Source organism: Lemur catta, chromosome 6 (genome assembly GCF_020740605.2).
Source record: "Lemur catta isolate mLemCat1 chromosome 6, mLemCat1.pri, whole genome shotgun sequence".
Taxonomy (NCBI): Eukaryota; Metazoa; Chordata; class Mammalia; order Primates; family Lemuridae; genus Lemur; species Lemur catta.
In genome coordinates this window covers 24,361,872-24,387,375 of record NC_059133.1, presented here as the reverse complement: position 1 = coordinate 24,387,375, position 25,504 = coordinate 24,361,872, and the positions used below count along the sequence as shown (strand labels likewise).

Genomic DNA, 25,504 nt, shown 5'->3' with positions numbered 1-25,504 from the left:
CTTTAGGTAGTAAGGGTATAACCCAGCAGGCACGCACACACACACACAAAACCTCTGTCGTCAAGAAGCGTATTATACTCAATCATCACCATTGCACCAGTGATTGTCCTGGGCATCTGGACACAGATCATGGACACAACCTCAGATCTTTGCTTTTCCTCCACTCGCAATCAGGTTCACATGTCATCTTCCTTGATATGCCGAATTTGTTGTGCTCTCAATTCTTCCTCTAACTTCCAAAGGGCTTTGCTTGAATTTTTCTTTTATGACATTTACCACATCTGCCTATATCATAGTTACCTCTACATTTACTTTATTCTCTTCTTAAGTATAAACTTGTTTGACAGGTAAGATGATGTATTAACCAATTTTACTTTCTAAAAAGTTGAAGTAAAGGAAATGAAACAGAAACAGATCAGGGACTAGGAGCAGTGGTTGATTTCCTTTTCAAAGAACGATAGCGCCACTCCAATTCTCCAAGGCACACAAACAGGAAAGGCAGTGTTATCTAACTGCTCCATGCATCTTTGTTTTTATTATCTTTATAATGCAGCATAGAGAAATGGGTAAGAGAACAGGCTCTAGAACCAAACTGTGTAGGTTTCTTTTTCCTTTATTTTAAAGATATTGTCCTACTCTCTTCTGGCTTGTATTATTTCCAAAAAGAAGTCTGTTGTCATTCTTATCTTTGTTCTTCTATATAAAATGTCTTTTTTTCCTTAAGTTACTTTTTTTAAATTGAACTTTTTATTTTCAAATAACAGTAGGTTCACAAAGAATTACTAATATTTTAAGGAATAATAGATAGATCCTGTGTGCCCTTAATGCAGTTTGTCCCAACGGTAACATTTCTCTTCTTCTACTTTATGGAAGACATTAAGGAGAATTGGTCTTAATTCCTTTTTAAACACTTAGTAAAAGGCCAGGTGCGGTGGCTCATGCCTATAATCCTAGCACTCTGGAAGGCTGAGGCGGGAGGATCGTTTGAGCTCAGGAGGAGTTCGAGACCAGCCTCCCAAGAGCGAGACCCCCGTCTCTACTAAAAATAGAAAGAAACTAGCCGGGCAACTAAAAATATACAGAAAAAATTAGCCAGGCATGATGGCACATGCCTGTAGTCCTAGCTACTTGGGAGGCTGAGGCAGAAGGATTGCTTGAGTCCAGGAGTTTGAGGTTGCTGTGAGCTAGGCTGCTGCCACAGCACTGTAGCCTGGGCAACAGAGTGAGACTCTGTCTCAAAAAAAACAAAAACAAAAAACACTTAGTAAAATCTTCTAGTAAAACCATTCATTTGGGGAGTTTTTAAATTACGAATTTAATTTCCCTAATAGTTAAAGACCTATTTCATATCAGGTGGGTTGTGATAGTTTATGCCTTTTGAGGAATTGATCCATTTCATCTACACTGTCAACTTTATTTAGAGTTGTTCAAAGGATCTTAATTATACTTTTAATATCTACAATTACGATATTGTCATGAGTGATATTCCTTTTTTCATTCCTGACATAGGTAATTTTTATCTTCTTTTTGTCAGTCTTGCTAGAGGTTGGTCAATGTTAATAAACTTTTCAAAGAATCAGCTCTTTCACTGATTTTTCTCTGTTCTTCTGTTTTCAATTTTATTGATTTCTGCTCTTTATTATTCCCTTCCTTATGCTTGCTTTAGTTTTATTTTGATAACCTTTTTCCAGGTTCTTTAGGTGAAAGCTCAGATGATTTAATAGGCATCTTTTCTAATGCATGCATTTAGTGCTATAAATTTCTCTCTCAGCACTGCTTTACCTATACCCTAAAAATTATGATACGCTGCATTTTCATTTACATTTACAATGTATTTTTTGAAATGTAATCTCACTGAAATGTTTTTCATTGAAATTTCCTCATAAATTATTTGAAGTGTGTCATTTCATTTCCAAGTGCTTGAAGACTTCTCTGTTACTTTACTGTTATTGATTTCTGAAATCAAGTCTACTGTGGTCACAGAACTCACTCTATACGATTTCAAATTTTATAAGTTTGTTGAGGCTTATTTTATAACCCAAGATATAATCTATTTTGTATATATTCAGTGAGCACTTCAAAAGAATGTTTTGGAGCTCTTGTTGGGTACAATGTTATATAAATATTAACTAGATCCTGCTGGTTGATAGTGCTGTTGAGTTCTTATATATCCTTGTTGAATTCCTAATTTTTTTTTTTTTTTTTTTTTTTTGAGACAGTCTCACTCTGTCACCTGGGCTAGAATGCAGTGCCATCATCATAGCTCACATCACCCTCCAACTCCTGGACTCAAGTGATCCTCCTTACTCAGCCTCCCGGGCAGCTGGGACTACAGCCATGTGCCACTGTGCCCGGCTAACTTTTTCCATTTTTAGTAGAGACCAGGCCTCACTCTTGCCCAGGCTGGTCTGATTTTTATCAGTTGTTGGGCGGGCGCAGTGGCTCACACCTATAATCCTAGCAGTCTGGGAGGCTGAGGTAGGAGGATCAATTGAGCCCTGGAGTTTGAGGTTGCTGTGAGCTAGCCTGATGACATGGCACTCTACCCAGGGCAATGGAGTGAGACTGTCTCAAAATAATAATAATTTTATCAGTTGTTGAGAGAGGGGTGTGAAGTCAGCAACTAAAATTATGGATTTGTCTATTCCTCTTTGTAGTTCTATCAATTTTTGCTTCACATATATTGCACCTGGATCATTTTCCCTCTCTGGTCTTATATAGTGTCCTCACACACAAGCACTAATCAGTACTCACCCAGAGACTCCAGAGCTATCCTCTACAGAACTCCAGAATTCCCCAACACTCTGCTCTTCAAATGCTAGTTTCTTTGGCCTCCCCCCAAATTCTGAACTCCAACTCCTCAACTCAGTAATCTGTGTTTTCCCTCTCTGCACTGTGGCCTGGAAACCACCTCCAGAACATAAGATAGGGCAATCACAGAGCTCCTATCATTCGTTTCCTTTTCTCAGGGATCACTGCCCTGGGCTGTTTTCCAATGTCTAAAAACCATTGTTTCCTATATTTTAACCCAGTTTTTAGTTAGAGCCTTAAGGTAAATTCTGTCCCTATTATTCCATCATGGCCAGAAGCAGAAATCCTCAGGCTACCTAGATTTGAATCCTTGTTCTACTACCAACTAGCCGTGTGGCCTTAGACCAATCTCTCAGTGCTTCCATTTTTATAAAATGGGGATAATGATTATCTAACTCCTTGGGTTGTTGAGAGGATTCTAAAAAGTATTAATCAAGTGTTTCTCTTAATAAATTTAAAGCTGAATTTGTCTCTTGCCCCTATTTCTTTCACTTCTTCAATTTCTATAACTTCTCATTTATAAATTTGAAATCTATTTAAAAATATCTGCTAAATTAGGTTACTTAGTACTATGATAATTACTCTCAGGTATGAATGGTAGTAATACCCATTAATTGAGTATTTACTATGTGTCAGGCATTACAGTAAACATTTTGCACATGAAGTTTCAAGTTCCTGAATCTTAGTTTTCAAAATTGCTAAATTAACTTTTTATATTCCTAAAAACAACAATAATGCGACCACTGTTAAACTATTCTATGTTTCCCCTTTTTCCTTTTATGTACTATAATCAATTTTTCCTAAATTAATGGTAGAATATCTTTTATATAAAAACATTTTGTCATTTATTTATACTAAGAAGGTATCACTCTAAATTACTTACATATTGAAAGTTCACATTTTAATCTAATTTTGGAAGCTACCATCTCCATTCCTTCCACACCTATTTTTCTCCTAGTAAGACAGATTGTCATAGGGAGAAAGCAGTTCTTAGAACTATATACCTGCCCCTAGACACAGTTACAGAAAGATTAGGGGATAGGATACAGGAATTGTTGGGAAATGAGGTGACATTCAGTGTATTTTAAAAAACTCTACTCTGACTAAACAAGAGAATATGGATAATAAAGCAAATGCCTTTCTTAGGCCACAAGAGTCACCTTGGCCATAGAAATAGTAAAAGAAAGCCAATGGTGACTAAAAAAAAAAAAAAAAAAGCCAGGAGATAGAGAATCTGAAAATTGAGCAGTCAGAAAGCTAGGAGGGAGATACAGGAAGGGAAGGCAGACACTTATGAGCTAACTATCACTTTACACATTTTAATTTATTAAATCCTTACAACAACTCCATGAGATAGGTACTATTATTGAGCCCATTTTATAGACGAGAACACTCATGCACCACATCCCCAACGCCACACTAAATGAACATTTAAAACATTTTAAAATTATACATGTAAAAAGTCTGGTTTTTGAGATATTCTAGTCTGCATTCTAGCACAAAAACCTTTAATGAGTAAAATTTCATAAAGCCTATCTAAAAGGCTGTCAAAATCAATTCCAAAGAATTCCCACTGTGAGACAATTTCTTTTTAACTTGGGAGACTTCTGCCTATTTTGATGTGCTTCAGAGAAATATGAAGAGTGCAGGTCAGAGAACTTGGAATATTTTATAAAGATAAAGGAGCCATCTGGGCCTAAAGCAGCATTCCAGATTAGAACTTCAGAACCTACCAGGGCAAAAAGGAAGTATTTGTAAGGTTTCATGATGTCTACTGATATATATATATATATACACACAGAAGGGTAAGAATCAGAACCAGAGGCACACTTTCAGTTTTGTGCTACCAGTACTGCAAGGAAAAAACAAACAAACAAACAAACAAACAAAAAAACAAAAAAAAACAGCATTTTCAAAGAACCAGCAAAGTTCTTTTTACCATAGGAACTTTGGCTTCTCATCTGACCCATAAAAGCCAAGGAAGAGCTCAGGCAGTTTGAAGAACATGATGCAATAATCCCAATGACTTGTCATCATATATTGTCATTCTCATGGTTTTTCATAAGATGTAGTGCTCCTTGCCCCTCTCTCCTGAAATCTTAATACTTCTGCATTGAATTACTCTTGCTTCTTTCACTCAGTCTACCATTATAATCACCTGTACCTATAACTCTCTGTATTTTTCTTCGTTACTATTTTCAGAATATAAAATTAGAATCCTAATAACATAAAAAATAGTCCCACTTCTGAATAATGACCATATACGCAATAAAAAATACTGAGTTATCTTTACAAGTAAAAATGCATGATTATTGTATAAGTCCTTAATGTAAGAAAATCCAATTAATTTATTACATGAATTCGTATATTTTACACTAGCTTAAATTGTAAAATTGAAAGATAGCAAGAATGGGCTCTACTTTGAAGTTCTGAAACTATATTTGCTATTTCTATGAAGTATATTTGAAACTACATTTGCTGTTTCGTGATCCAGTCACCTCTCTAGGTTTTACTGTTTTTGTATATACAAACTACAGTATGAAGGTAAGTGATGGAATGAAAGCAAATTCCCAATTATCCACTCAGTTAATATTGCTTCTGCATAATCAATTGGGAAGAGGAAGGAAAAAAACTTCAGTCTTATAAGAAAGTCTTACTTTTCTAGTCTCTATTAATTATGGCTTCTTAACTAGCAGCTTATCTTCAGATTCCAAAGACTATCATAAGACATACCAACTATGAAAATTGATGATACCACTAACCCCTTAAAAATTTTAATGACGATTATTTGGTCTTTCATGGGTGAAAAATATATCATTCATCAGATTTCAGATTCAAGTTTTGTTCTTTAAAAAAACAACAAAACTAAGAAACTACAGACTACAAATAATCATTACAAGATAAATATCATCATTAGATTTTAAAAGCAAATTATAAAATAAAGCACCACCATACTGAACTTCAGTAGTTACACTTCAATATGCTAAATCTTCATTTTAGCCTGGAAATCTTTATCATTCCTATTTTTCAAAATAAAATTTTTACAGGTAGTTCCTTTAAGGCTGTCATAATTACAGATTGAAAACCTTTTATAACCACATGTAGTATAGATCAACCAACTTCTCAACAAAATTGCAGTTGTCGGATGGCCCTAATCAGAGCAGCAAATTCAAATTACTACCTGCCACTGATGGGTTGGCAGGTTACTGGATGGGTAAAATCCAGAATATGTGTTGACCACATGTTGAGATGCAGGCTTAGGGCATCTGAAACATGAGTAGTAGGCTGGTTTGTGGGTTTGAGGGTCTGGGTGGGAGATTGCATTTTCTTCTTTGTGCAAAGTACGGGAGTGTGATATTGAAGGTGGATTTAGTCTATAGCCTTTCCCACTCCCTCTTGAACTGAAGCCAGAAAGAATAGGCATTTTTAAAATGTTATGGCATCTGCTGATACAATATGATGGCATTAAATAAAAACAAGAAAGGAACTAAAATAAAACAAAACAAAAAATGCTCTGGGCTAGGAGTTGGGATACCTAAGTTCTACTGTTAACCTGGCTGCTGACCTTCTGTGTGATACTTTGGACAATTCACTTATCCTGTGCCTTAGTTTCCTCATTTAAAGTGGAAAAAATAAGATGGTCCTGCCTTATCTCACTGACTACAAGTAGAAGTAAGATGATATGTGAATAAAGCACTTAAAGCGTAAAAAATATTTTAAATGTAAAAAACTATTATAAATATTTATAGTGTTCTGTGGTACTGCATAGTTTTTTTGAGACAAAGTCTTGCTCTGTTGTCCAGGCTAGAGTGCCATGGTGTCAGCCTAGCTCACAGCAACCTGAAACCCCTGAGCTCAAGTGATCCTCCTGCCTCAGCCTCCCAAGTAGGTAGGACTATAGGCACATGCCACCACACCTGGGTAATTTTCTCTATTTTCGGTAGAGACGGGGTCTCACTTTTGCTCAGGCTGGTCTCGAACTCTGGACTTCAAGCGATCCTCCCACCTCGGCCTCCCAGAGTGCCAGGATTACAGGCGTGAACCACTGCACCTGGCCTGGTACTGTATTGTTAATGGACTCAAATAATCCAAAGTTTAGCTTCTTACATATAAAATAATCATGAAACAGTTTGTTCACTGATATGAATAAATTAGTCTGATCCAAATAGCACAGTTTTAGTTTTTATTAGAACACTATAAATATTTAGTAATTGGTAAAGGACGGTGAGTATATTTTAACTCTTAATTCCAAATAAAGATAATGCAATAAATTTAAAATGTAGATGTGTTTGTAAGTAAACAGAATGTATCACAGAACTACAGACACCACACTATTTATTTATGAATATGGCAGTATATAATTGGTATTTCTTTCTTTCCATCCTCAAAAATCATCCAAAAGCAACATGAGGAATGAAAAACAGAAACCCCATTTTTGGCAGAACTAAGAAACAAACCAGAAAATGAGTAGAAAGGCTGCCAAAAGCAATGGAGATGGAGTGGGAATGCACACTGTAGGCAGCAGAGAATGTTGCAGCTGCAGATGTCAGAAAGAACAAAATATACTTCTTGAAGGTGATGGGTACACCCTAAAGTATAAATCCCTTCTTTGTATCAATGGAAACAAGGTGCACAGGCTGACAGCTAGAGCTCTCCTGGATGTGGTTTGGTTCCAAGAAGCAGAGGGGACAATGCTAAATAAGGAATCACACAAACTCTTATATTTGCAAACAGAAGTGTGACTCTGTGGCTATGGGAGTCCCATGGCCTGACAGAAATCCCCAAAGTTGTCTATCTCCATTGGCTGGGGCAAAATAAAGGAGAAAAGGAATGGAAAAATGAGTAAAAACAGAACATTCACAAGAAAAATATTGATATAGAGCAGATGAAAAGCATGACAAATATTCTGCCATTAATAAAAATTATGCAATAAACTCTAATTTGGGATTTATAAAAAATATATAATCATAAAATTTTACTGACTAGAATAATGAATAAGCTAGTACAATAAATCACTCACCTCTGATTCATACTTTATTTTTTCTTCTTCTAAAATATGCGCAAACTCTTCTTTCTGGTGTTCAAATTCTGACTTGAGAAACGTGTGTTCATAGCGAAGCTTATTATATTCAGCTCTATACTTTTCAACTTCCTAAAATAAAAAGAGATTACAATTTATCACGAATTTATGCACAAAATTTGTACTCACTCCAAAAATCACTTTTGCAAATATAATTTTAAATTACATTATACGGACAGCCATTCTAAAAGTAAAAAATAATAAATTTAACAGAAATACAAATGAACCTGGGAAAGTCCTTATGACAAGTATACTACATACAGAACTAGTACCTTCATGAGAAAGTACCAATAAAGTAAATTACCATTCAATTAACCTTATTTCTTCACTGATTCTCCTTATAATAAAATTGTATAGCATGACATAATTTTTGAGCTTTGGGCTTAACAAAATAATATTTAAGAATGCAGCACATCTTTCAAAATACAGCTAGATTTTAGAAAGCATAATTAAGTATGAAATACCACACCCTTAAAAATCAAACAAGAAAAATTCAAAAGATAAAAAGTTATTTGAATATTTAGTAAAGCAACTTAAGGTTCTATCAAATATTACAATGATAGTTCAACTCAACATACCAACCTAAAGAATATACATAGCACCATCTCTTTTGACTAACCAGGAACACATGCAATTCCCTGCAGTGTTCTAAACCTGCTTACTAATGGCACTCTGTGAAAGCTGCTGGTATTATGAATACTCAACAGGAAACTCAGGCAAGAGAGCACAAAGATATAGGAGACACTATTTCAACATGGATCATGAAATTAGGTAATGAGGAAAGCATGTCTCCTAAAATACTCAGCTAAGTATTTGAAAGATTTCTAAGCCAGTTTATAAACCAAGAAAACATGTTTTCATGATCTTATTAGAGATATACTTTGTTTTGATTTTTTTTAAAAAATGCTTTTACTTGATCACCTAACCTTGGGTCTGAATGATTTTGTTTATTTTCAAAAATTAAATCTACTCCTAAATCATAATGGTTTGCCATTAGGAGTGATTCGAACGACCTTATTATCAAGCCAGTAAGCCACTATAAAAGAGGATTCTACAATTGTTTTATACAATGGCAGGATCATTAGACTATAATTACCCAAAGGGCTCCATTTTGAAGGGGACAATAATCATCTGTATGTACAAGACCAGGTATGTTTGTTAAATAAAGTAACACATATAAAACGTCTAGCAGAGTACCTAATATACTTATTATCTGCATTCTTTTCCTGTCCCCTCTATTAAGCATTTAGTCATATTATACCAACACTTCATAAGAGGAGATTGTTCTCAACCTGAAGTAAAACTATAACAAACTTTTCCTTGCATGAGGGTGTATGAAATTTATTCTTTCCTTTAACAAATATTAATTGAGCACCTATTTTATACCAGGAACTGTTCTAGGAACTCTGAATGTAACAGTGAACAAAACAGACAAAGGTTCCTCCTCTCATGCTACTTCCATTCTAGAGGTGGTAAAACAAAAAATAAACACAATAAATAAGTAAAATTATACAGCATTTTAGAAGGTGATTTGTATCAGAAAAAAAAAAAATAGAGCAGGGCAAGGGGGATCCTAAGCAGTGATGGGAAAGGTAGGCTACAATATTAAATGGGCAGACTGGGGATAGTCAAAGTAGGCCTCATTGAGAAAGTGACATTTTAGTGAAGACTTACAAGACATAAAGGAGTGAGCCAAGTATTCAAGGCAAAGTAATGCTAGAGCAAAAGCTGTTCAACTGTACCACTTCTGGAGTGTCAAACACATATCAGGAGGCCAACATGAATGGAGGAAAGAAAGTCAGAAAGGTAATGGAGTCCAATCCTGTGAAGTCTTAGGAGCTACCGTAAGGACTCTGAGTAAAAAGGGGAACTACTGAAGGGTTTTTGGGTAGGGGAATGATGCTTTTCATCAAGACTTTGATAGTCACATAAGAGTAAATGTACAGTTCTTCATATAGGTACTTACTTCATCCAGATTCCGAAAACGTTCTCTCATGGGAATTTCTAATTCTTGTTGTATTTGAGATCTTAATACTTCCAATTTTTGTGGAGTTAATACCTAATATATAAATACAAACAATTCTAAATATGGATCATAAGTATTAAAATCAGGAGTTCTCAAAATTTCAAAGCCTAATTATGACAATTGAATTTGATTCATAAAAGTTTTCACAATATAGCTAATTTTATAGTAATCACTATATAAATAGAATCACTGTTTAAAACAGTACTTTAAGAATCTCAATTTCAGGCTCTCAGAGATGTCAAAAATTCCATTAACATGAAGGAAAGACAGTCATTGATTATTATGTTAGGAATAACTATGTTAGCAGCTAAGGCTATCATGTTGGATACAATGGCTGATTGCCTATTTTCCAAAGGAAGCAAAATAAAGGTACAATAATTTGTTATACCAAAGAGATTTCTTCAGACTTATTTTTAATCAGAAAAGGCTGATTTTCACTCTCACCACCAAAACTAATTTAGGCTCCTCCCTGTCATAGTCTCTTATAGAACTCATATTTCAATAAGTAATTAAATATTTATGTACACTCCATATGGGCAGAGTTAGTCTTTATCTCCATTGTATTCCCAACACCTCCCACCACTGCCTGGCACTTTATAACCACTCAGTTATTACTTCATGAATGAATGAATGAACAAATGAACAAATACTGGCTGAAAAAAAAGTACAGTTTTTATTTACATTAATCTCTATAAAAATGAGAATAATGTTCAGTTTAATTCATTTATTCATCAATATTCCAATTTTATTCCAAATGTTACATTTTACTGAATGAAAGCCTACTATACATAAAGCATTGTACGATGTACTACAATCTATATACCACACTGTTCTAAGCACCTTACATGCATTAAATTTATTTAATTCCCACAACAATCTCACGATGCAGCTACACTGGGCACACAAAGAATCTAAATAACCTTCTAAAGATCACAAAGACTCACATGAAGTACATATCTCCCCATAAGAAGTTCAAACACTGGTATGAAAAATAACCGAGTTAAAAAGTCTTTGGGGGAAAAAAAAAAACAAAAAATAACCCATACACACAAAAAACTATAAAAGTAGGCAATATAGGCTTACCAGATAGGGGAAGTCAGAGAGAGAAAACATTTAGGATAGAAAGAATGATGCATCAAGAAAATAGGAAAACTAAAGCTTGGGTAGAACCCAAACTCAAGGAACAGAAAACATTTTAATTTGCCTGGGGTAGCAAAGACTGTATGGGAGGAAAATGATTCTCAAAGATGAATTGAAGGCATTTTGGATGGGACCACAAGAAGCACTACAACAAATTTAGAATCCTGGGTCCCTATGCATTAACTCTGGCACAGAGATAATTAGTGATGTTGGGTGATAGGTACATGAGGATGCATTTCACCACTCTCTATACTTCTGTACATGTTTAAGATTTCCATAATTAAAAGTTAATTACAGGGCTGGGCGTGGTGGCTCACGCCTGTAATCCTAGCACTCTGGGAGGCCAAGGCGGGAGGATAGTTTGAGCTCAGGAGTTCGAGACCAGCCTGAGCAAGAGCAAGACCCTGTCTCTACTAAAAAAAAAAAAAATATAGAAAGAAATTAGCTGGACAACTAAAAATATACATATAGAAAAAATTAGTAGGGCACAGTGGCACATGCTTGTAGTCCCAGCTACTCGGGAGGCTGAGGCAGAAGGATTGCTTAAGCCCAGGAGTTTGAGGTTGCTGTGAGCTAGGCTGACGCCATGGCACTCACTCTAGCCAGGGCAACAAAGCGACACTCTGTCTCAAAAAAAAAATAATAATAATAATTAATGGATGAGGCTGGGCATGGTGGCTCATACCTGTAATCCTAGCACTCTGGGAGGCTGAGGCAGGAAGATCGCTGAGGTCAGGAGTTCGGTACCAGCCCGAGCAAGAATGAGACACCCGTCTCTACTAAAAACAGAAAAAATTAAACTGTGTCAAAAAAAAAAAAATGTATGGGAGCAAAGAAGGATCCTGAGACATCTCTTTAAGCCTCTTGTTGTTTTTTTTAGTATTTAGTAAAACCTCAATAATCAATATGTTCAAAATATATTGTAGTTGATTTAGTGTGGGGTTTAACTAGAGTTAAGTAAATAATCCTTTGTAGTTCAGTCTACATTTTATTCTATTTTTTTTAGTAGAGACAGGGGTCTCGCTCTTGCTCAGGCTGGTCTCGAACTCCTGAGCTCAAACGATCCACCCGCCTCAGCCTCCCAGAGTGCTAGGATTACAGGCGTGAGTCCACTGTGCTCGGCCTCATCCATTAATTTTTAAATATTCTGCTCCTCTTCATTAATCATGAGGTCCTAAAAAGGTATAATAAGAATCACATTTTATCAGTTACGTTGAGACTTGTGCTTGGGTGCTTTACATTTTTTGTTTCTGATATTCACAACTGTTATCCATATTTTACAGGTTTTAAAAAATATATATTAACTTAAAACAAAAGGTATGAGAGAGATTACTGTCAGGCCAGGGCTCTGTCTTGTCGAAGTGAATGATCTCCTGAAAACTCTGCTGAGAATCTGCAGAAGGCACAGGGCAAAGCAAGTAGAAATGGGCTGACCTGTGCTCACTATCCTATACACAGTGAAGCAGCTGCACCATAACTATGTAGGTCCTAATACTATATGTTCAGTTACATTGCAGATACCTCTGGAAATAACAATGATTTAAATAGTATAATGGTGTACATCTCACCATTGGCCTGGGCAAATGAATGTTTAAGAGTCTTCTGATCCATGAGGTCTCTGACAAAGGGTCTCTAAGATTTTTTTTTATCTCCTATGAATCTTATTAAGAACAAGCATCCACACACAACAAAAATTTCTCTTCCTCTCCCTCACCCCGTAAGTACACATAAACCAAAGACATACAATAGAGGATTTTCCCCATCCTATTTTAGGAGAAATTATTCTGTCTTGACTTCTAATGGAATATTGCCACTATATATCTCAAAAGAAAGTTACAAGAATGCTTTATCATACAATAGTTTGGGTAGCATTATCTATATAAAATCTATAAAAATAAATTTTTAACACTGCAATACTTGCATATTAATAATATAGGCTAGCCAGGCATGGTGGCTCAAACCTGTAATCCCAACACTTTGAGAGGCCAAGGGGGGAGGATTGTTTGAGGCCAGTAGTTTGAGACCAGCCTGGGCATACAAAGAGACCCTGTCTGTACAAAAATTTTAAAAATTAGCCAGGTGTGGTATAGTCCTAGCTACTTGGGAGGCTGAGGCAGGAGGATCACTTAAGCCCAGGAGTCTGAGGCTGCAGTGAACTATAATTAGGCCACTGCACTCCAGCCTGGGTGACAGGGCGAGACCCTGTCTCTCATTTATTCATTCATACATAAATTAGGCCAATCTTTTTCAAAGATTTTTTTAATTTAAGAGGCTAAATGTTGCTGTGACAAAAATTCTTAATAAATTAATGACTGAAACTGAGTAATATATTTTGATCTGAGCTTCCTAGCAGCTAAAATAAAATAGGAAACATACTGAGTTATATAGTTTTCACTGCCTAGTACAAAAAAGGCATATAAATTCTTGGTAATTTTTTTACTTTTATCAGAAATATATCAAATTATTTCCCACATTAAAAGGGTTGCTAACATGGTACGTAACAATAATAGCTAACATGTACTGACCACTTATATCAAAGCAATGTACTAACATCTTCTATGCAGCCTCATTTCATTTTTACCATCATCCTATGAGTTAGTCATTATTATCATTCCCATTCACTATTGATACAGAAATATTCTTTAAATGAATGTCTTTTATATCTTTTTCCTATTAATATAAAAGCCAAAGGGGGTGACATTAAACCTTAGAAAAAGGCACTTTTGCAAGTAGACTAGATAATACATGTATATTTTAAAAATCATCTCTCAAAAACCTTCATTGAAATATTTCTTGCTGATCTTACTTTATTGAATTTACTTAACTTTTCCAAACTTACAATTTGTACAAATTGCAAGCATTCATTAAAGCAAATAGATAAATTGCTTTAATGTGTATGTGTGTATGTATGTATACATGATTTTTCTTTAGCTTAATTTTGCCAAATAAAATGTCACATAGAAACTAGATACGCTTATCTTGAAAAACAGAAACTTTACTAGACACATTATACTTGTTAGCAAACGTTTGGGAAGTTAACACATGGAGGAACATCCAAAGTTACCAACAAGGAGGCCACAGGCAGGATGATTTCATTTCAATATGAGAGAGAAGATGTTTAACATGATTATAAAGAGAAGTGAATCGCTTTTCAGAGTTCATTAGGTTCTCTGGCACCGAAAGCACTGAAGCAAAGAATGAAGAGTCCTGTGTGAAAGACGTTGTAAAAGGATTCTGCTTTCGATAGTGTATTATTAATAGTTTCCTAGGTTGCCATAAGAAAATGCCAGAAACTGGGTGGCTTAAAACAGAAATTTATTGTTTAACACTTCAGGAGTCTAGAAGTCTGAGATCAAGGTGTTGGCAGTGCCATGCTCCCTTGGAAACCTACAGGGAAGAATCTTTCCTTGCTTCTTCCTAGTTTCCGGTAGTGTGCTGGCTTACAGCTCCAGCACTTCAATCTCTGCCACCATCATCACAGAGCATTCCCAACCATTTGTCTCTCTTCTCCTCTTCTTTTAAGGACACCAGTCACACTGGGTTAAAGACCATACAATGCTATATAACCTCATCAACATATAATTAATTATATCTGTAATGATGTTATTCCAAATAAGGTCACATTCTGAAGTACCAGGGATTAGGACTTCAACATATCCTTTTGGGGGATACAGTCAACCCATAACAGGTATGAAGGAAAACTAGATGATTATCAACTCTTAAGATGCTGAGGCTCTAGGTATGTATAAGACAGAAAACGCAACTTTATATTACACAAGGGAACTTCAAAAAGGTTCATAAAAATTTTTATCATGGGCTGGGCATGGTAGCTTACACCTGTAATCCTAGCACTCTGTGAGGCCAAGGCGGGAGGAACACTTGAGCTCAGGAGTTCCAGACCAGCCTGAGCAAGAGTGAGACCCCGTCTCTACTAAAATTTAAAAAAAATTAGCCAGGTGTGGTGGTGTTTGCCTGTAGTCCCAGGTACTCAGGAGGCTGAGGCAGGAGGATCGCTGAAGCCCACGAGTTTGAGGTTGCTGTGAGCTAGGCTGATGCCACGACACTCTAGCCCGAGCAACAGAGTGAGACTATGTCTCAAAAATAAATAAATAAAAATAAAAATAAGTTTCTTATGAAAAAACTATGCATGAATTTCAAAAATTTTTGCACCAACATAAAATCACACTAACTTGTTATAATATGCCTAACTGGATCTGGTTTGAGGCACTAAGAAGGATGAGACATCAGTTTAAAAAGAGCCCCTATCAGAGCAACATGAATTCTGCTAAAATTGAAGCAAAAACAAACATCAAATTTATGGTGAAGTTTGGAAGGAAGAATGGTAAAATCATTGGTGCTTTATGAAAAGTTTATAGGGACAATGCCCCAAAGAAACAAGCAGTTTACAAATGGATAACTTGTTTTAAGAGGAGATGAGACAACGTTGAAAATGAAGCCCACAGTAGCAACTCTCACTCACAACAAGAAAGGAAAAAATTGGGCCAGGCGTGGTGGCTCACACCTTCACCAGAGAGTGCCCTTCTCCATCACAACGATCCTGGTCATTCCTCTCATCAAACAAGGGCAATTTCATGAGTATTTCAATGGGAAATTATTAGGCATCTACCTTACAGCCCTGATTTGGCTCCTTCTGACTCTTTTGTTTCCTAATCTTAAAAAATCTGTCCTTTACAGATGCACCAATGCAGTAGGCTGTTTGAGAGTCATCTGCACATTTCATGAGCCGTTTCCAGATTGTATTATAGCAGAGTTTGTGGGGACGTGATACATCTGATGACACTGGAAACAGAAGACCTCACTGCACCAATTACACTACACTTGATGAGCTCTAGGTTCCTGTACCTGAATAACCATGGGACAGTCTGTCCCAGGGCACAGATGGAGCTCGTAATGACTCTCCAAATAGTCCCTGAAGAGGTAGTTTCTGCACTTGTCTCTCAATTCTTCACTGGGAAGCTACTGAAACACAAAGCCCTCGGAGGTACAGAGTAGACAGTCCTAAGCCACCGAAGAGACTCCTATGCAGTCCTTGACAAGTACTAAGCAGTGCTGCTCCCAGCAACTATGGCAAAACTGGTACTGACAGACCACAAAGAGTGGGTCTTCCTTCCACACAAACTCCACACACACTGCATAGTGGTGAGGGGGATAGGCTTTGGGGACATGTTTTGATCAATAGGCTAAATTCAAGCTTCAAGTTCAGTTGAGAGGAATTGGACTTACATTTGCCCAACATCTCTGACACTTCCCAGTGGAAATTAACGAATTAAGTTTAGCAAGTGAATGAGATACCTTTATGACAGGGTCATGTGCTCCTTCAGGGCACCCTCCAAGTCCTTGTAGGTCATACAGCTGAACTGATACTCTCCACGGGATCAAAGGCATTGGCCCCCTGCTACTTCACAGCTCTCGCTACTCCCACATAATAGTCTTCTATGTCCCCAGGGCCCTTGTCCTCTTTCTCCTCTTCTTCCTCACAATTTGGGTCACAGTTCTCTTTAATGCTGACAGACTCCTGCCTATTCCTGTCCAAAGACACCTTTGTACCCAGCCCAGCTCAGCAGCAGATCACAAGCAGCTGTTTTTTCCCTCTCCTCCCAAACTTTCTCAAACACATAGTTTTATTGCCTTTTGTAAAAATCCTGAAGATTTTTCAGGCAGGTATCATCCAAATATTCTATGTCATACGATTTCCAGGGAACCATGGCTGAGCCCAGACAGGCCAGGTCAGACCAGGCCAGAGGGGTCAGAGTGGACCACAACATGAGTCAGGCCTGCGCTGCTTCCTACAGAGAAAGCCATACCTGCAGTTCTGCTAAATCTTTCTTTTAAAAAGTATTCTTTAATTCTGAATTTTTAATCAATTCAAACCCACCTTTTCCCTAGTTATTCCAAATGGCAAAATATTGTTTAAATCAGAATAGGTAATATAATACCAATTTACATAAAATAATAGTTTCATGGCTACCCTACATGTAGCTAACATTCTAAAATATATGAAAGAAGATTATACCACCTGGAGATATAACAAAATAATCATTGAGGATATAGAGAGAATTCCCCAAATTTACCAAAACTATTTACTTCCACTAAGCATCTGACTACTTTTATACTAACTCAAACATATTTTCTCACCTGTGCCTTTATTTCTTCTAAGACTTTGGTTTTCTCTAATAATTCCTCTTTTAGCTCTTCAAACAGCAGCTGAAATTTTTCCTGGTGAGTTTGCTTTTCATTTAATAGGCGTTTAAGTTCATTTTGTGACTTTATGTACTCATCTTGCAACCTGATTTTTTTAAAAGAATAATTCAATTTTAAGTGTTTCCTTTGCTCTCTAATTGCATTACTTTATGTAAAGTCAACCAACACTGCAGAAAAACAAGATCAGTATCATATATTTCATTAAACACACAAATATCTTTTCTTTAAAGACTTACATTTGATTATTAACACAATAGTTTCTGAATGCAATTTTAGTTTGAGGGCAAAAACACATTTAGCCCCCTGGATACATTTAATTTTACATGCCATGCTACTTTCAAAATAAGACTTTAACAAATTCACAACCTACTTGATATTATACTTAATTTTGAACAAAATAATTTTAAAGGAAAAATTTTATTGCATTAACAAAATTTTAAATGTATACACTGGAAAATAACAAAATTATACTGTATGTTCCAGAGCAAACATTCAGCCAAGACAGTTCCAATAAATTTTTTTAACCAAGCCCCCCACCTCTAAATTTAAGTATTAATAATTTACCGTGAGTGTTCAGCTTTCAGGGTCTGGTAATTAGCTTTATGATGTTCACATCGTAACCTTTCATCAATTACCATATTTTGGAACTCAGAATCTGTCAGTCCATTGTCTTCACCAGGAGGAAAAGCGTCCATATTGGTAAGGGAGCTGACAACCATGTAAAAATAAGTTCTGATATTTTTATTGCTCTAGTTTTCTTTCCAACAGTATTTCCCACTTCTTTCTTGCTAAGGCAGAATCTCAGGAAGCCAAATTATACCTGCACAGAAAATTAAACTTAACTAGTGATCAGTGAACTTAAGCTGCCTTTGGTGTTAATATATTTTTATCATTTATTATTCTCCTTATCATTTTTATAACAAAGCCCAATTTTAAGATTTTCAATTATTCATAAAACAAAATGCAAAAATAAAGTTGAATCATACCTCAAAAAATTTTCTTTTCTTCCACATGAAGATTCTGTGACCATCGCATCTTCAAGTATTAACCTAACAACACTAGACATACAGACTTTTCCAGTTTAGTTACACCTAGATTCACAAACCACAGTCATGTTTCCTGAAACTACTGCAGTAAATTTCAAGGGTGGATCATGGACAAAATCCATCCTCCCAAGTCAAGGGAAAAGCCACTTGAAACTTAGTAAGTGGCTAGGGAGAATCACGGTCTACACAAAGATGACCTTTAGCATGTAACTATGTCTGTGATTAATGCTACGAAAGGTCTTCTGACACAAGGCAAACTGTGCTCAGCCTGCAGATTCAGATGAGAAATCAATCAACAAATAAATATTGATCAACTCCCATGTGTTATATGCTAAGAACAGAAAATTAAATCATCTCACCTATACCCCAAAGCACAGACCAAATATTATGAAAATATAACTATTAATGTTTATTGCATCTAGAAGTAAAAAATGATTTTAAAGTGTTCTTAGATTAATTAAGAATAAAAATTTTAATTAAAATAGTTCTGTCCCCTTTAACCTCACTAATCTTTCTCTAGACCATTATATATACTTTTTTTTTCCTGATAGATTCTTCCTTAGTCATGTGTTACCATAAATGACTTAATATAAGATTTTTGGCCTATGCAAACCAACCATTAAATTACTCAATCTAGCCTGAAATATATCATCTCTGATTAATTAGTGCGGTATCTGCACATTACATAAGAAAACTACAATTGGAGTTGCTTTGGTTTACTGTGAAATTATATTCTAATAGAGAAGGAAAAATCTTTCAAGGGCGCTTCATTCCTTACCCTCACGTTAAACGTGCACTAGGATTCAACCCTGGTAAATAGAGAGTGCATTCCTTGTAGCAGCTACCAGAAAATAATCCTGTCAAGAATATACATTTGCCAAGGAATTAATGAAGTGGATCATAAAACTGGCATGCAATTTTGATCCTACCATGGGTAAAATGCTATCAAACAGCATTGCATGCTATAGAGAAATTTTTCATGAAAGGAAGAGTCAACTGACACAGCAAACATCACTGTGTCTTATTTTAAGAACTTGCCACAGCCATGCCAACCTTCAGCAGCCATCAACATCAAGTTAAGACTCTATACCAGCAAAAAGATAACTTGCTGAAGACTCAGATGATTATTAGCATTTTTAGCAATAAAGTATTTTTAAATTAAAGTATCTACAACATTTAGACATATGAACTACAGTATTGTGTAAACATAACCGTTTTAGGCACTGGGAAATCAAAAAATTCATGTGACTTGCTTTATTGCAATTCTCATTTTATTACGGCGATAACCCAAGTAAAGTTAAAATTCTAAAGATTAATTGCTAAACATAAGTTAGGTTTACTGTTGACTTTTAAAGCTTTATAAAAAGACAAAATATTTTTTCGTCTGTTAGAAAATATGTCCTGTTCCTCACTAAAAAACTATTCCATGGCGGTGGACATGGTGGCTCATGCCTATAATCTCAGCACTGCAGGAGACTGCTTGAGCCTAGGAGTTCAAGAGCAGCCCAAGCAATAGAGCATAATCTATTGCTTCTAGGCTACAAACCTGTACAACATGCTACTCTGCTGAATAGTAGATAGTATATAGGCAATTATAATACAAATCAATAGGCAATAGGAATTTTTCAGCTCCATTATAATCTTACAGGACCACCATTGCTTATGTGGTTATGCAGTGCATGAATGTGTACAATGTCATGAGTTCACAAAGGAAGAAGCCAAGAAAGCCTCAATCTCATCAAGATTTAAAACATTCCCATCACCCCAGAAAGTTCCTTCAGGCCCTTTCCTAGCCAATCACCACACCCACTTTTACGGTTATTTTCACCATAGTTAGGCCTGATGAAGAACACCCTTAAAATGAAATTATCCAGTATGTGTTTCTGCATATTTGCCTTGTTTCACCCACATAACTATGAGATTGACTCGTTTTTGTGTATCTCAGTAGTTTGTTCCCTTTTAATGCTGAATAGAATTTCATTGTTTAAATAAACCACATATTGTTTATTCATAACCTGCTAATGCACATTTGGTTGTTTCTAGTAAAATAAATAGAGCTACTATGAACATTCTTGCACAACACTTTCTGGGGACATGTTTTCAAGTTGGGAGTGTGTGGTGGTAAATATGTAAGAATGGAATTGCTGGGTCATGGAGTAGATACATGTCTATGTAAGAAACTGCCAAATCTTTTTCCAAAGTGGCTGTACCATTTTCTATTCCAACCAACATGAGAGTTCTGTTTGCTCCACATTTTTGTCAACACTTGGTGTTGTCAGTCTTTTTAATTTTAGCCATTTTAGGGGATGCAAAGTAGTATTTCATTGTAGCCTTAATTTGCATTCTCCTGAAGCACTTTTTCATATATTTAATGGCCATTCATAGATCTTCTTAATCTATGAAAAGATTTTTGCTTTAGGAACTGTCACAGCAAAGAATATTTACTTTGTAACTGGTAAAATGGGAGATGGCTAGTTTGTATATTAGAATGAAAACAAGCTTAAAATTGATCTCAGTGAACTTACTGGTAGCTTCCTGAGCACACACTGTGGGTTTTCCACCTCCATGTTTTTGCAAATGCTAATTTCCTTGCCCAGAAGGCCTTTTCCATCCCTCTGTATTCTGATCTAGTGAATTCCTATTGGGCCTTCAAACCCTGCTTAGGAATGCACTACTTCCTCCATAAAGTACTGGATCTCTCAAATACACATAATTATTCTTTTATCTTGCATTTTAGCATATATAATACACATGCAATGTACCTTCCTCCATGGCAAGAAACATGTCTTACTCATCTTCACAACCCCAACATCTAAAACAACCATAGGGACATATTAAAAGCTCAAAAATATAAAATGAACAAATAATATGCTCACCACTCTAATGCTACTTCGGTTTTGATTCTTTTTTTCATCCATATTCAGAAACTGAGGCTTTCAGATTATAGTAGGCTGAATATTACACCAACCCCCAAAAGATGTGTTACTTCCTAATCTCTGGATGCTATGAATATTACCTTATATAGTAAAAGATGGGATTAAATTAAGGGTCTTAAGAGGAGGAACTTACCCTGAATTATATGGATGGGCCCTAAATGCAATCACACGTATCCTTGTGAGAGAGGAGACGGAGTTCTGAGACTGAGGAGGAGGAGGCAATGTGACCACGGAAGCAGAGAATGGAATGATGTAGCCACAAGCTAAGGAATGCCTGGAGCCACAAGAAGCTGGAAGAGGCAAGGAAAGGATTCACCCCTAGACCCTTTAGAGAGAATGTGGCTCTGCAACAACTTGATTTCAAACTTCTAGTCTCTAAAACTACGAGAGAATAAATTTTTGTTTTGTTTTGTTTTTTTGAGCCACTTAGTGTGTGATAATTTCTTACAGCAGCCACAGGTAACTAATACACGGGCTTTCTCTTCTATTTATTCATAATGAATTTTACCCAAACTCAAAATTTCTACAATTTTAAATTCCTACCATGGTTAGACTTCTCTGATTTCAACCAGTCCGTATACAGCTATCAATTACTCACAGAACTAAATATATATTAGACATCTGAAATATACAATAAAAGAAACAATTCCTATTGTGCAGGGTTTACCAGATAAAGAAACTCATAATGTAAATTTGTAAAAGTACACAGGTCAAACTGTGCTAAGATAAAAAAATGAAACATTATCTTTCTTGGTCAGCCTATTAGTCAGCGAGCACTTATGTCTCTGTGAAAGGCAGGTTTTAAAAGACTAACACAGCCATTCTCCAAATTCATCTTCCTCTCTTTACAACTATTACACTCACATAATCACACCCGCACGTCCTTCCCACCACTTCTTTTGACTGATCCCAACTCTACAAATGACGTTTTCTTTTGCACAGGCACTGTATTTCTTAAGCAGTGAGTGGTACAATGTCTGCCCAAAAGTATGGTAATTCAAAATATTCAAAAAGCACAGCTGCTGATGCTCGTGGAAAGCTTCCAAAACACATTCCATTAAAAAGCACATGCTATGCCTTTGAACATTTCAAAACAATGCTTTAAATACTACATGCCTCAAAGTGAATGTTGTTTTTAAAAAAAAAAAAATTAAAAGTCTTGGGAGAACCTACTTCAGGCATTTAATTCACTTATAAACAAAACATTAGTAATCAATTTCTTCAAAATCCAGAGAGAATCCTACATTAGTCACCCAAACAGCCTTTGGATAGCCATCCCAGGATGTCTTGTGTACAAGAAAATGTCACAACTTGACACCCTGCCAGAACCTGAAGTGCAGCTGGGAGCAGACCCTTCAAAGCCCTGGTAAGGTGCCAGGCCCCATAATTGTGATTTAGAAAGAAACAGGAGAGGGCAAAGAAAGAGGAAAGGAAGAAGATATGTATTCGAGTGGTTAGCAATCAACCACCAAGCACTCTAAATTAAAATGTTATTCTATTCTTATAATTGTACTGTCTGCCTCTGCACAGCTTAATTCACACAAAAGAATTCTGGAAAGTAGGATATAGTAATCAGTCAGCTTTGAATGTTTAGGAGCAAATTATGAAAGTCTCTGAAAGTTGTGATCCAAAAGGCAAAGGTGACTCCTGCCCAAACCATACTTCAAATTCATTTTAATATTTCTTAGTGCGGGCTCTATTACATATAACATGGGGAGTTTCCAGAAGATTTATGAGCACTGAGTACCTCTGTGTGAGCTGTAGACTCTTCTTGGCTTACATTCCCATCTTTCTCCTGAAATAAAAAAGGCTACCTACCATATGGCTCCTAATGCACAATAAAGATTGTCTACTGATGTAACATCGTATCCTGAAAATTGTTTTTTAAATAAATCCTGATTTAATTTTATTTCCATGAGATTTATGCTTTAGTCTCAAAAGTTAAATAGAAAAAAAATTGGTAGTTAAGAGTTTAACTGATATTTTTTACTGCAGTTGACATAAACATTCTCTTTTTCATCTTTCGGAATCTGTCAGAAACAAACTATAAAATTTTTCACTGTCAGAAACAAGAGATAAATAAGTCATCCTCAAGCCATACAGGTTAATTTTAAAACCATATATCTCTTTTTAAAAGTGATTAAACAACCAGTATTTATTGAGTGACTACTATCCCATACTTAGAGCGGTCTACTTATAAGGGATTTGAGTGATATAAAGAAATATGCAGACTATCAAGTCTATTAGACTTCTCCTCAGCAAGGAATGGCCTGCCCACATTCAGGGTACTATGGAAATTTTCTAAGCATCTTTTATATGCCAGATACTTTGTTGGGTACAGGAATACAGAAATAAATAAAAGAAAATCCTTGTCCTCAAGGAGTTCATGATCAGTGGAATATACTTGTTGGCCAACAAGTGCTGACTGAGAGAAAATGTACTCTTTATTAAATCCCGTTGGACTGTTAAAATTTTTTATCATGTACATATACTAACTATTCAAAATCATAAATTCAGAAAGTTTTAAAATTATACAACATTGTAATATGGGTGCACAGGGGAGAGAACCCTAATTCTGTTAGTGAAGCTGCCAGGGAAAATTTTACAAAGAGGGTAACCCTAAGCTATAACTAAGAAAAAGATGCAAGAAAGAAATATCAAGTACAAAGGCATGGAGATGGAAGAGAAAATTAGAGGTAGAGGATGGGGAAAGGAGAACAGCCTAGAGAGGTAAGGCAGGACTTCGAAGGCCATGTGCAGAAGACTGAAGTTTATTCTGGGGTCTTGGAGAGCTACTGAAAAATTTTAAGCTTGTGGATACATGGAAGACAGTACAGGATAGGATCAGATTTGTATTTCAGAAAAATAACTAAGTTATTTGTAGAGGGCAGATTTGAGGGGAAGGAGGGACAGAGGAGAGAGAAAAAGAAAAGGAGATCAAAAGTCTAGAAAAGCAATGATGAAAGCCTGAACTAAGATAGTGTGGCAGCAGGTAGTCAAGAGGAAATAGTCTTGAAAATTAATTTGGAGGCAGAAGGAGAAAGAGTTAATAGTTAGATACTGATACTCCTGTCCCACCAAAAAACAAAAAGTATTTTAATGTCACTAGTTAAAAGGCCAACAAGGAAACCAGGACAGAGGGAGGGAGGAGGGGTGGGAGGCAGACAGGCATTAAAATGGAATCCAGTTAGAGTGGAAGAAAGGTTGTTTCAAAGATTACAATTACTTCAAGCACTCGTTCTCCATAAGAATGAAGAATCAAGCACAGCGACCTCTGCAAAAGCATCTTAGTAAATTGCAAACACCATTACAGTAAAACAGATTATCCACCTTTCTTCCATAGCGATTTCATAAGCAGAGGGGTAAACTCTAAAGCTGGCTCTGTCAGGAACAAAGACATAAAATAAGGATTTTGTTCCTTAAATGTCCACCTGCTGCTACTCCTCCTCATTCTTTCCTTCAAACAAATCATCTCTATAGCAACACACTCTTAAGAAATTTGTGGGTGAGAAGCATATGTTTGTGGAAAAATGAGAACACGAGCTACTTTATTTTTTCCTTTAATACAAGAGACACACAATGTATTAGGACACAACCGAAAAATAACAGATATGAAACAAAAAAATTTTTAAACACAAGGAAATGTAAAAATTGTACGACTGATACTGCACATGTTTACACGGAAATTCTTTTTATAGGTTACAATGACACCTTGTGGTAAGACTTTTCAAATTATACAAATTATCTTGGAAAATATTTTCACAGCAGAGATATAAGAAAACTGGTTTAGAAAATAGGAAAGACCAAGACCATAATATTGACAAAGTATGGACATGTGTAATAATTTATTTGGAAAATTAAGATTGAAAAACCAAACTTTAAAAATTGTCACAACACTATGTAGGCAAAAAGCAGCTTACTAACTACAAATACAGACTGACTATCCCTTATCTGAAATGCTTGGGACCAAAAATGTTTCTGTGATGTAAATCCTACTCACTCATAGGCTTATAATGTAATTTCAGAGAAAGCTTGAGGAAGAAAAGCACCAAGAACATTGTTTGCTAAACAATTATGCATGCTTTATGATGGTTATCAAGAAATTTCTACCTCAAAAATAAAAAATTCTGGAGGACACCCTGGTAACCAAAACATTTCAAAATGAACATATCCTTTGACCTAGTAATTCTGCATTTTAGGAATTAATTCTAAGAAGCTAATCAGAGATATGCACATATGTTTA

General features: G+C 35.9%; 1 protein-coding gene across 7 annotated transcripts in view; it reads right to left on the bottom strand.

The window, feature by feature from the left end:
- The window catches only part of CEP83 (centrosomal protein 83), an 89,882-nt gene that overhangs the window by 50,609 nt on the left and 13,769 nt on the right, over positions 1-25,504 (bottom strand). For 6 of the 7 annotated variants that reach the window (XM_045553229.1, XM_045553231.1, XM_045553234.1 and 3 more), the window contains exons 2-5: positions 17,844-18,099; positions 17,214-17,364; positions 9,858-9,950; positions 7,832-7,963 (exon numbers count right to left, since the gene is read on the bottom strand). In XM_045553229.1, coding sequence (XP_045409185.1) covers positions 7,832-7,963; positions 9,858-9,950; positions 17,214-17,364; positions 17,844-17,998 — 531 coding nt within the window. In that variant the 5' untranslated portion in view covers positions 17,999-18,099. Of the gene's footprint in view, positions 1-7,831; positions 7,964-9,857; positions 9,951-17,213; positions 17,365-17,843; positions 18,100-18,265; positions 18,680-25,504 lie in introns of those variants that run through there. The other variant, XM_045553230.1, reaches the window with a different exon arrangement.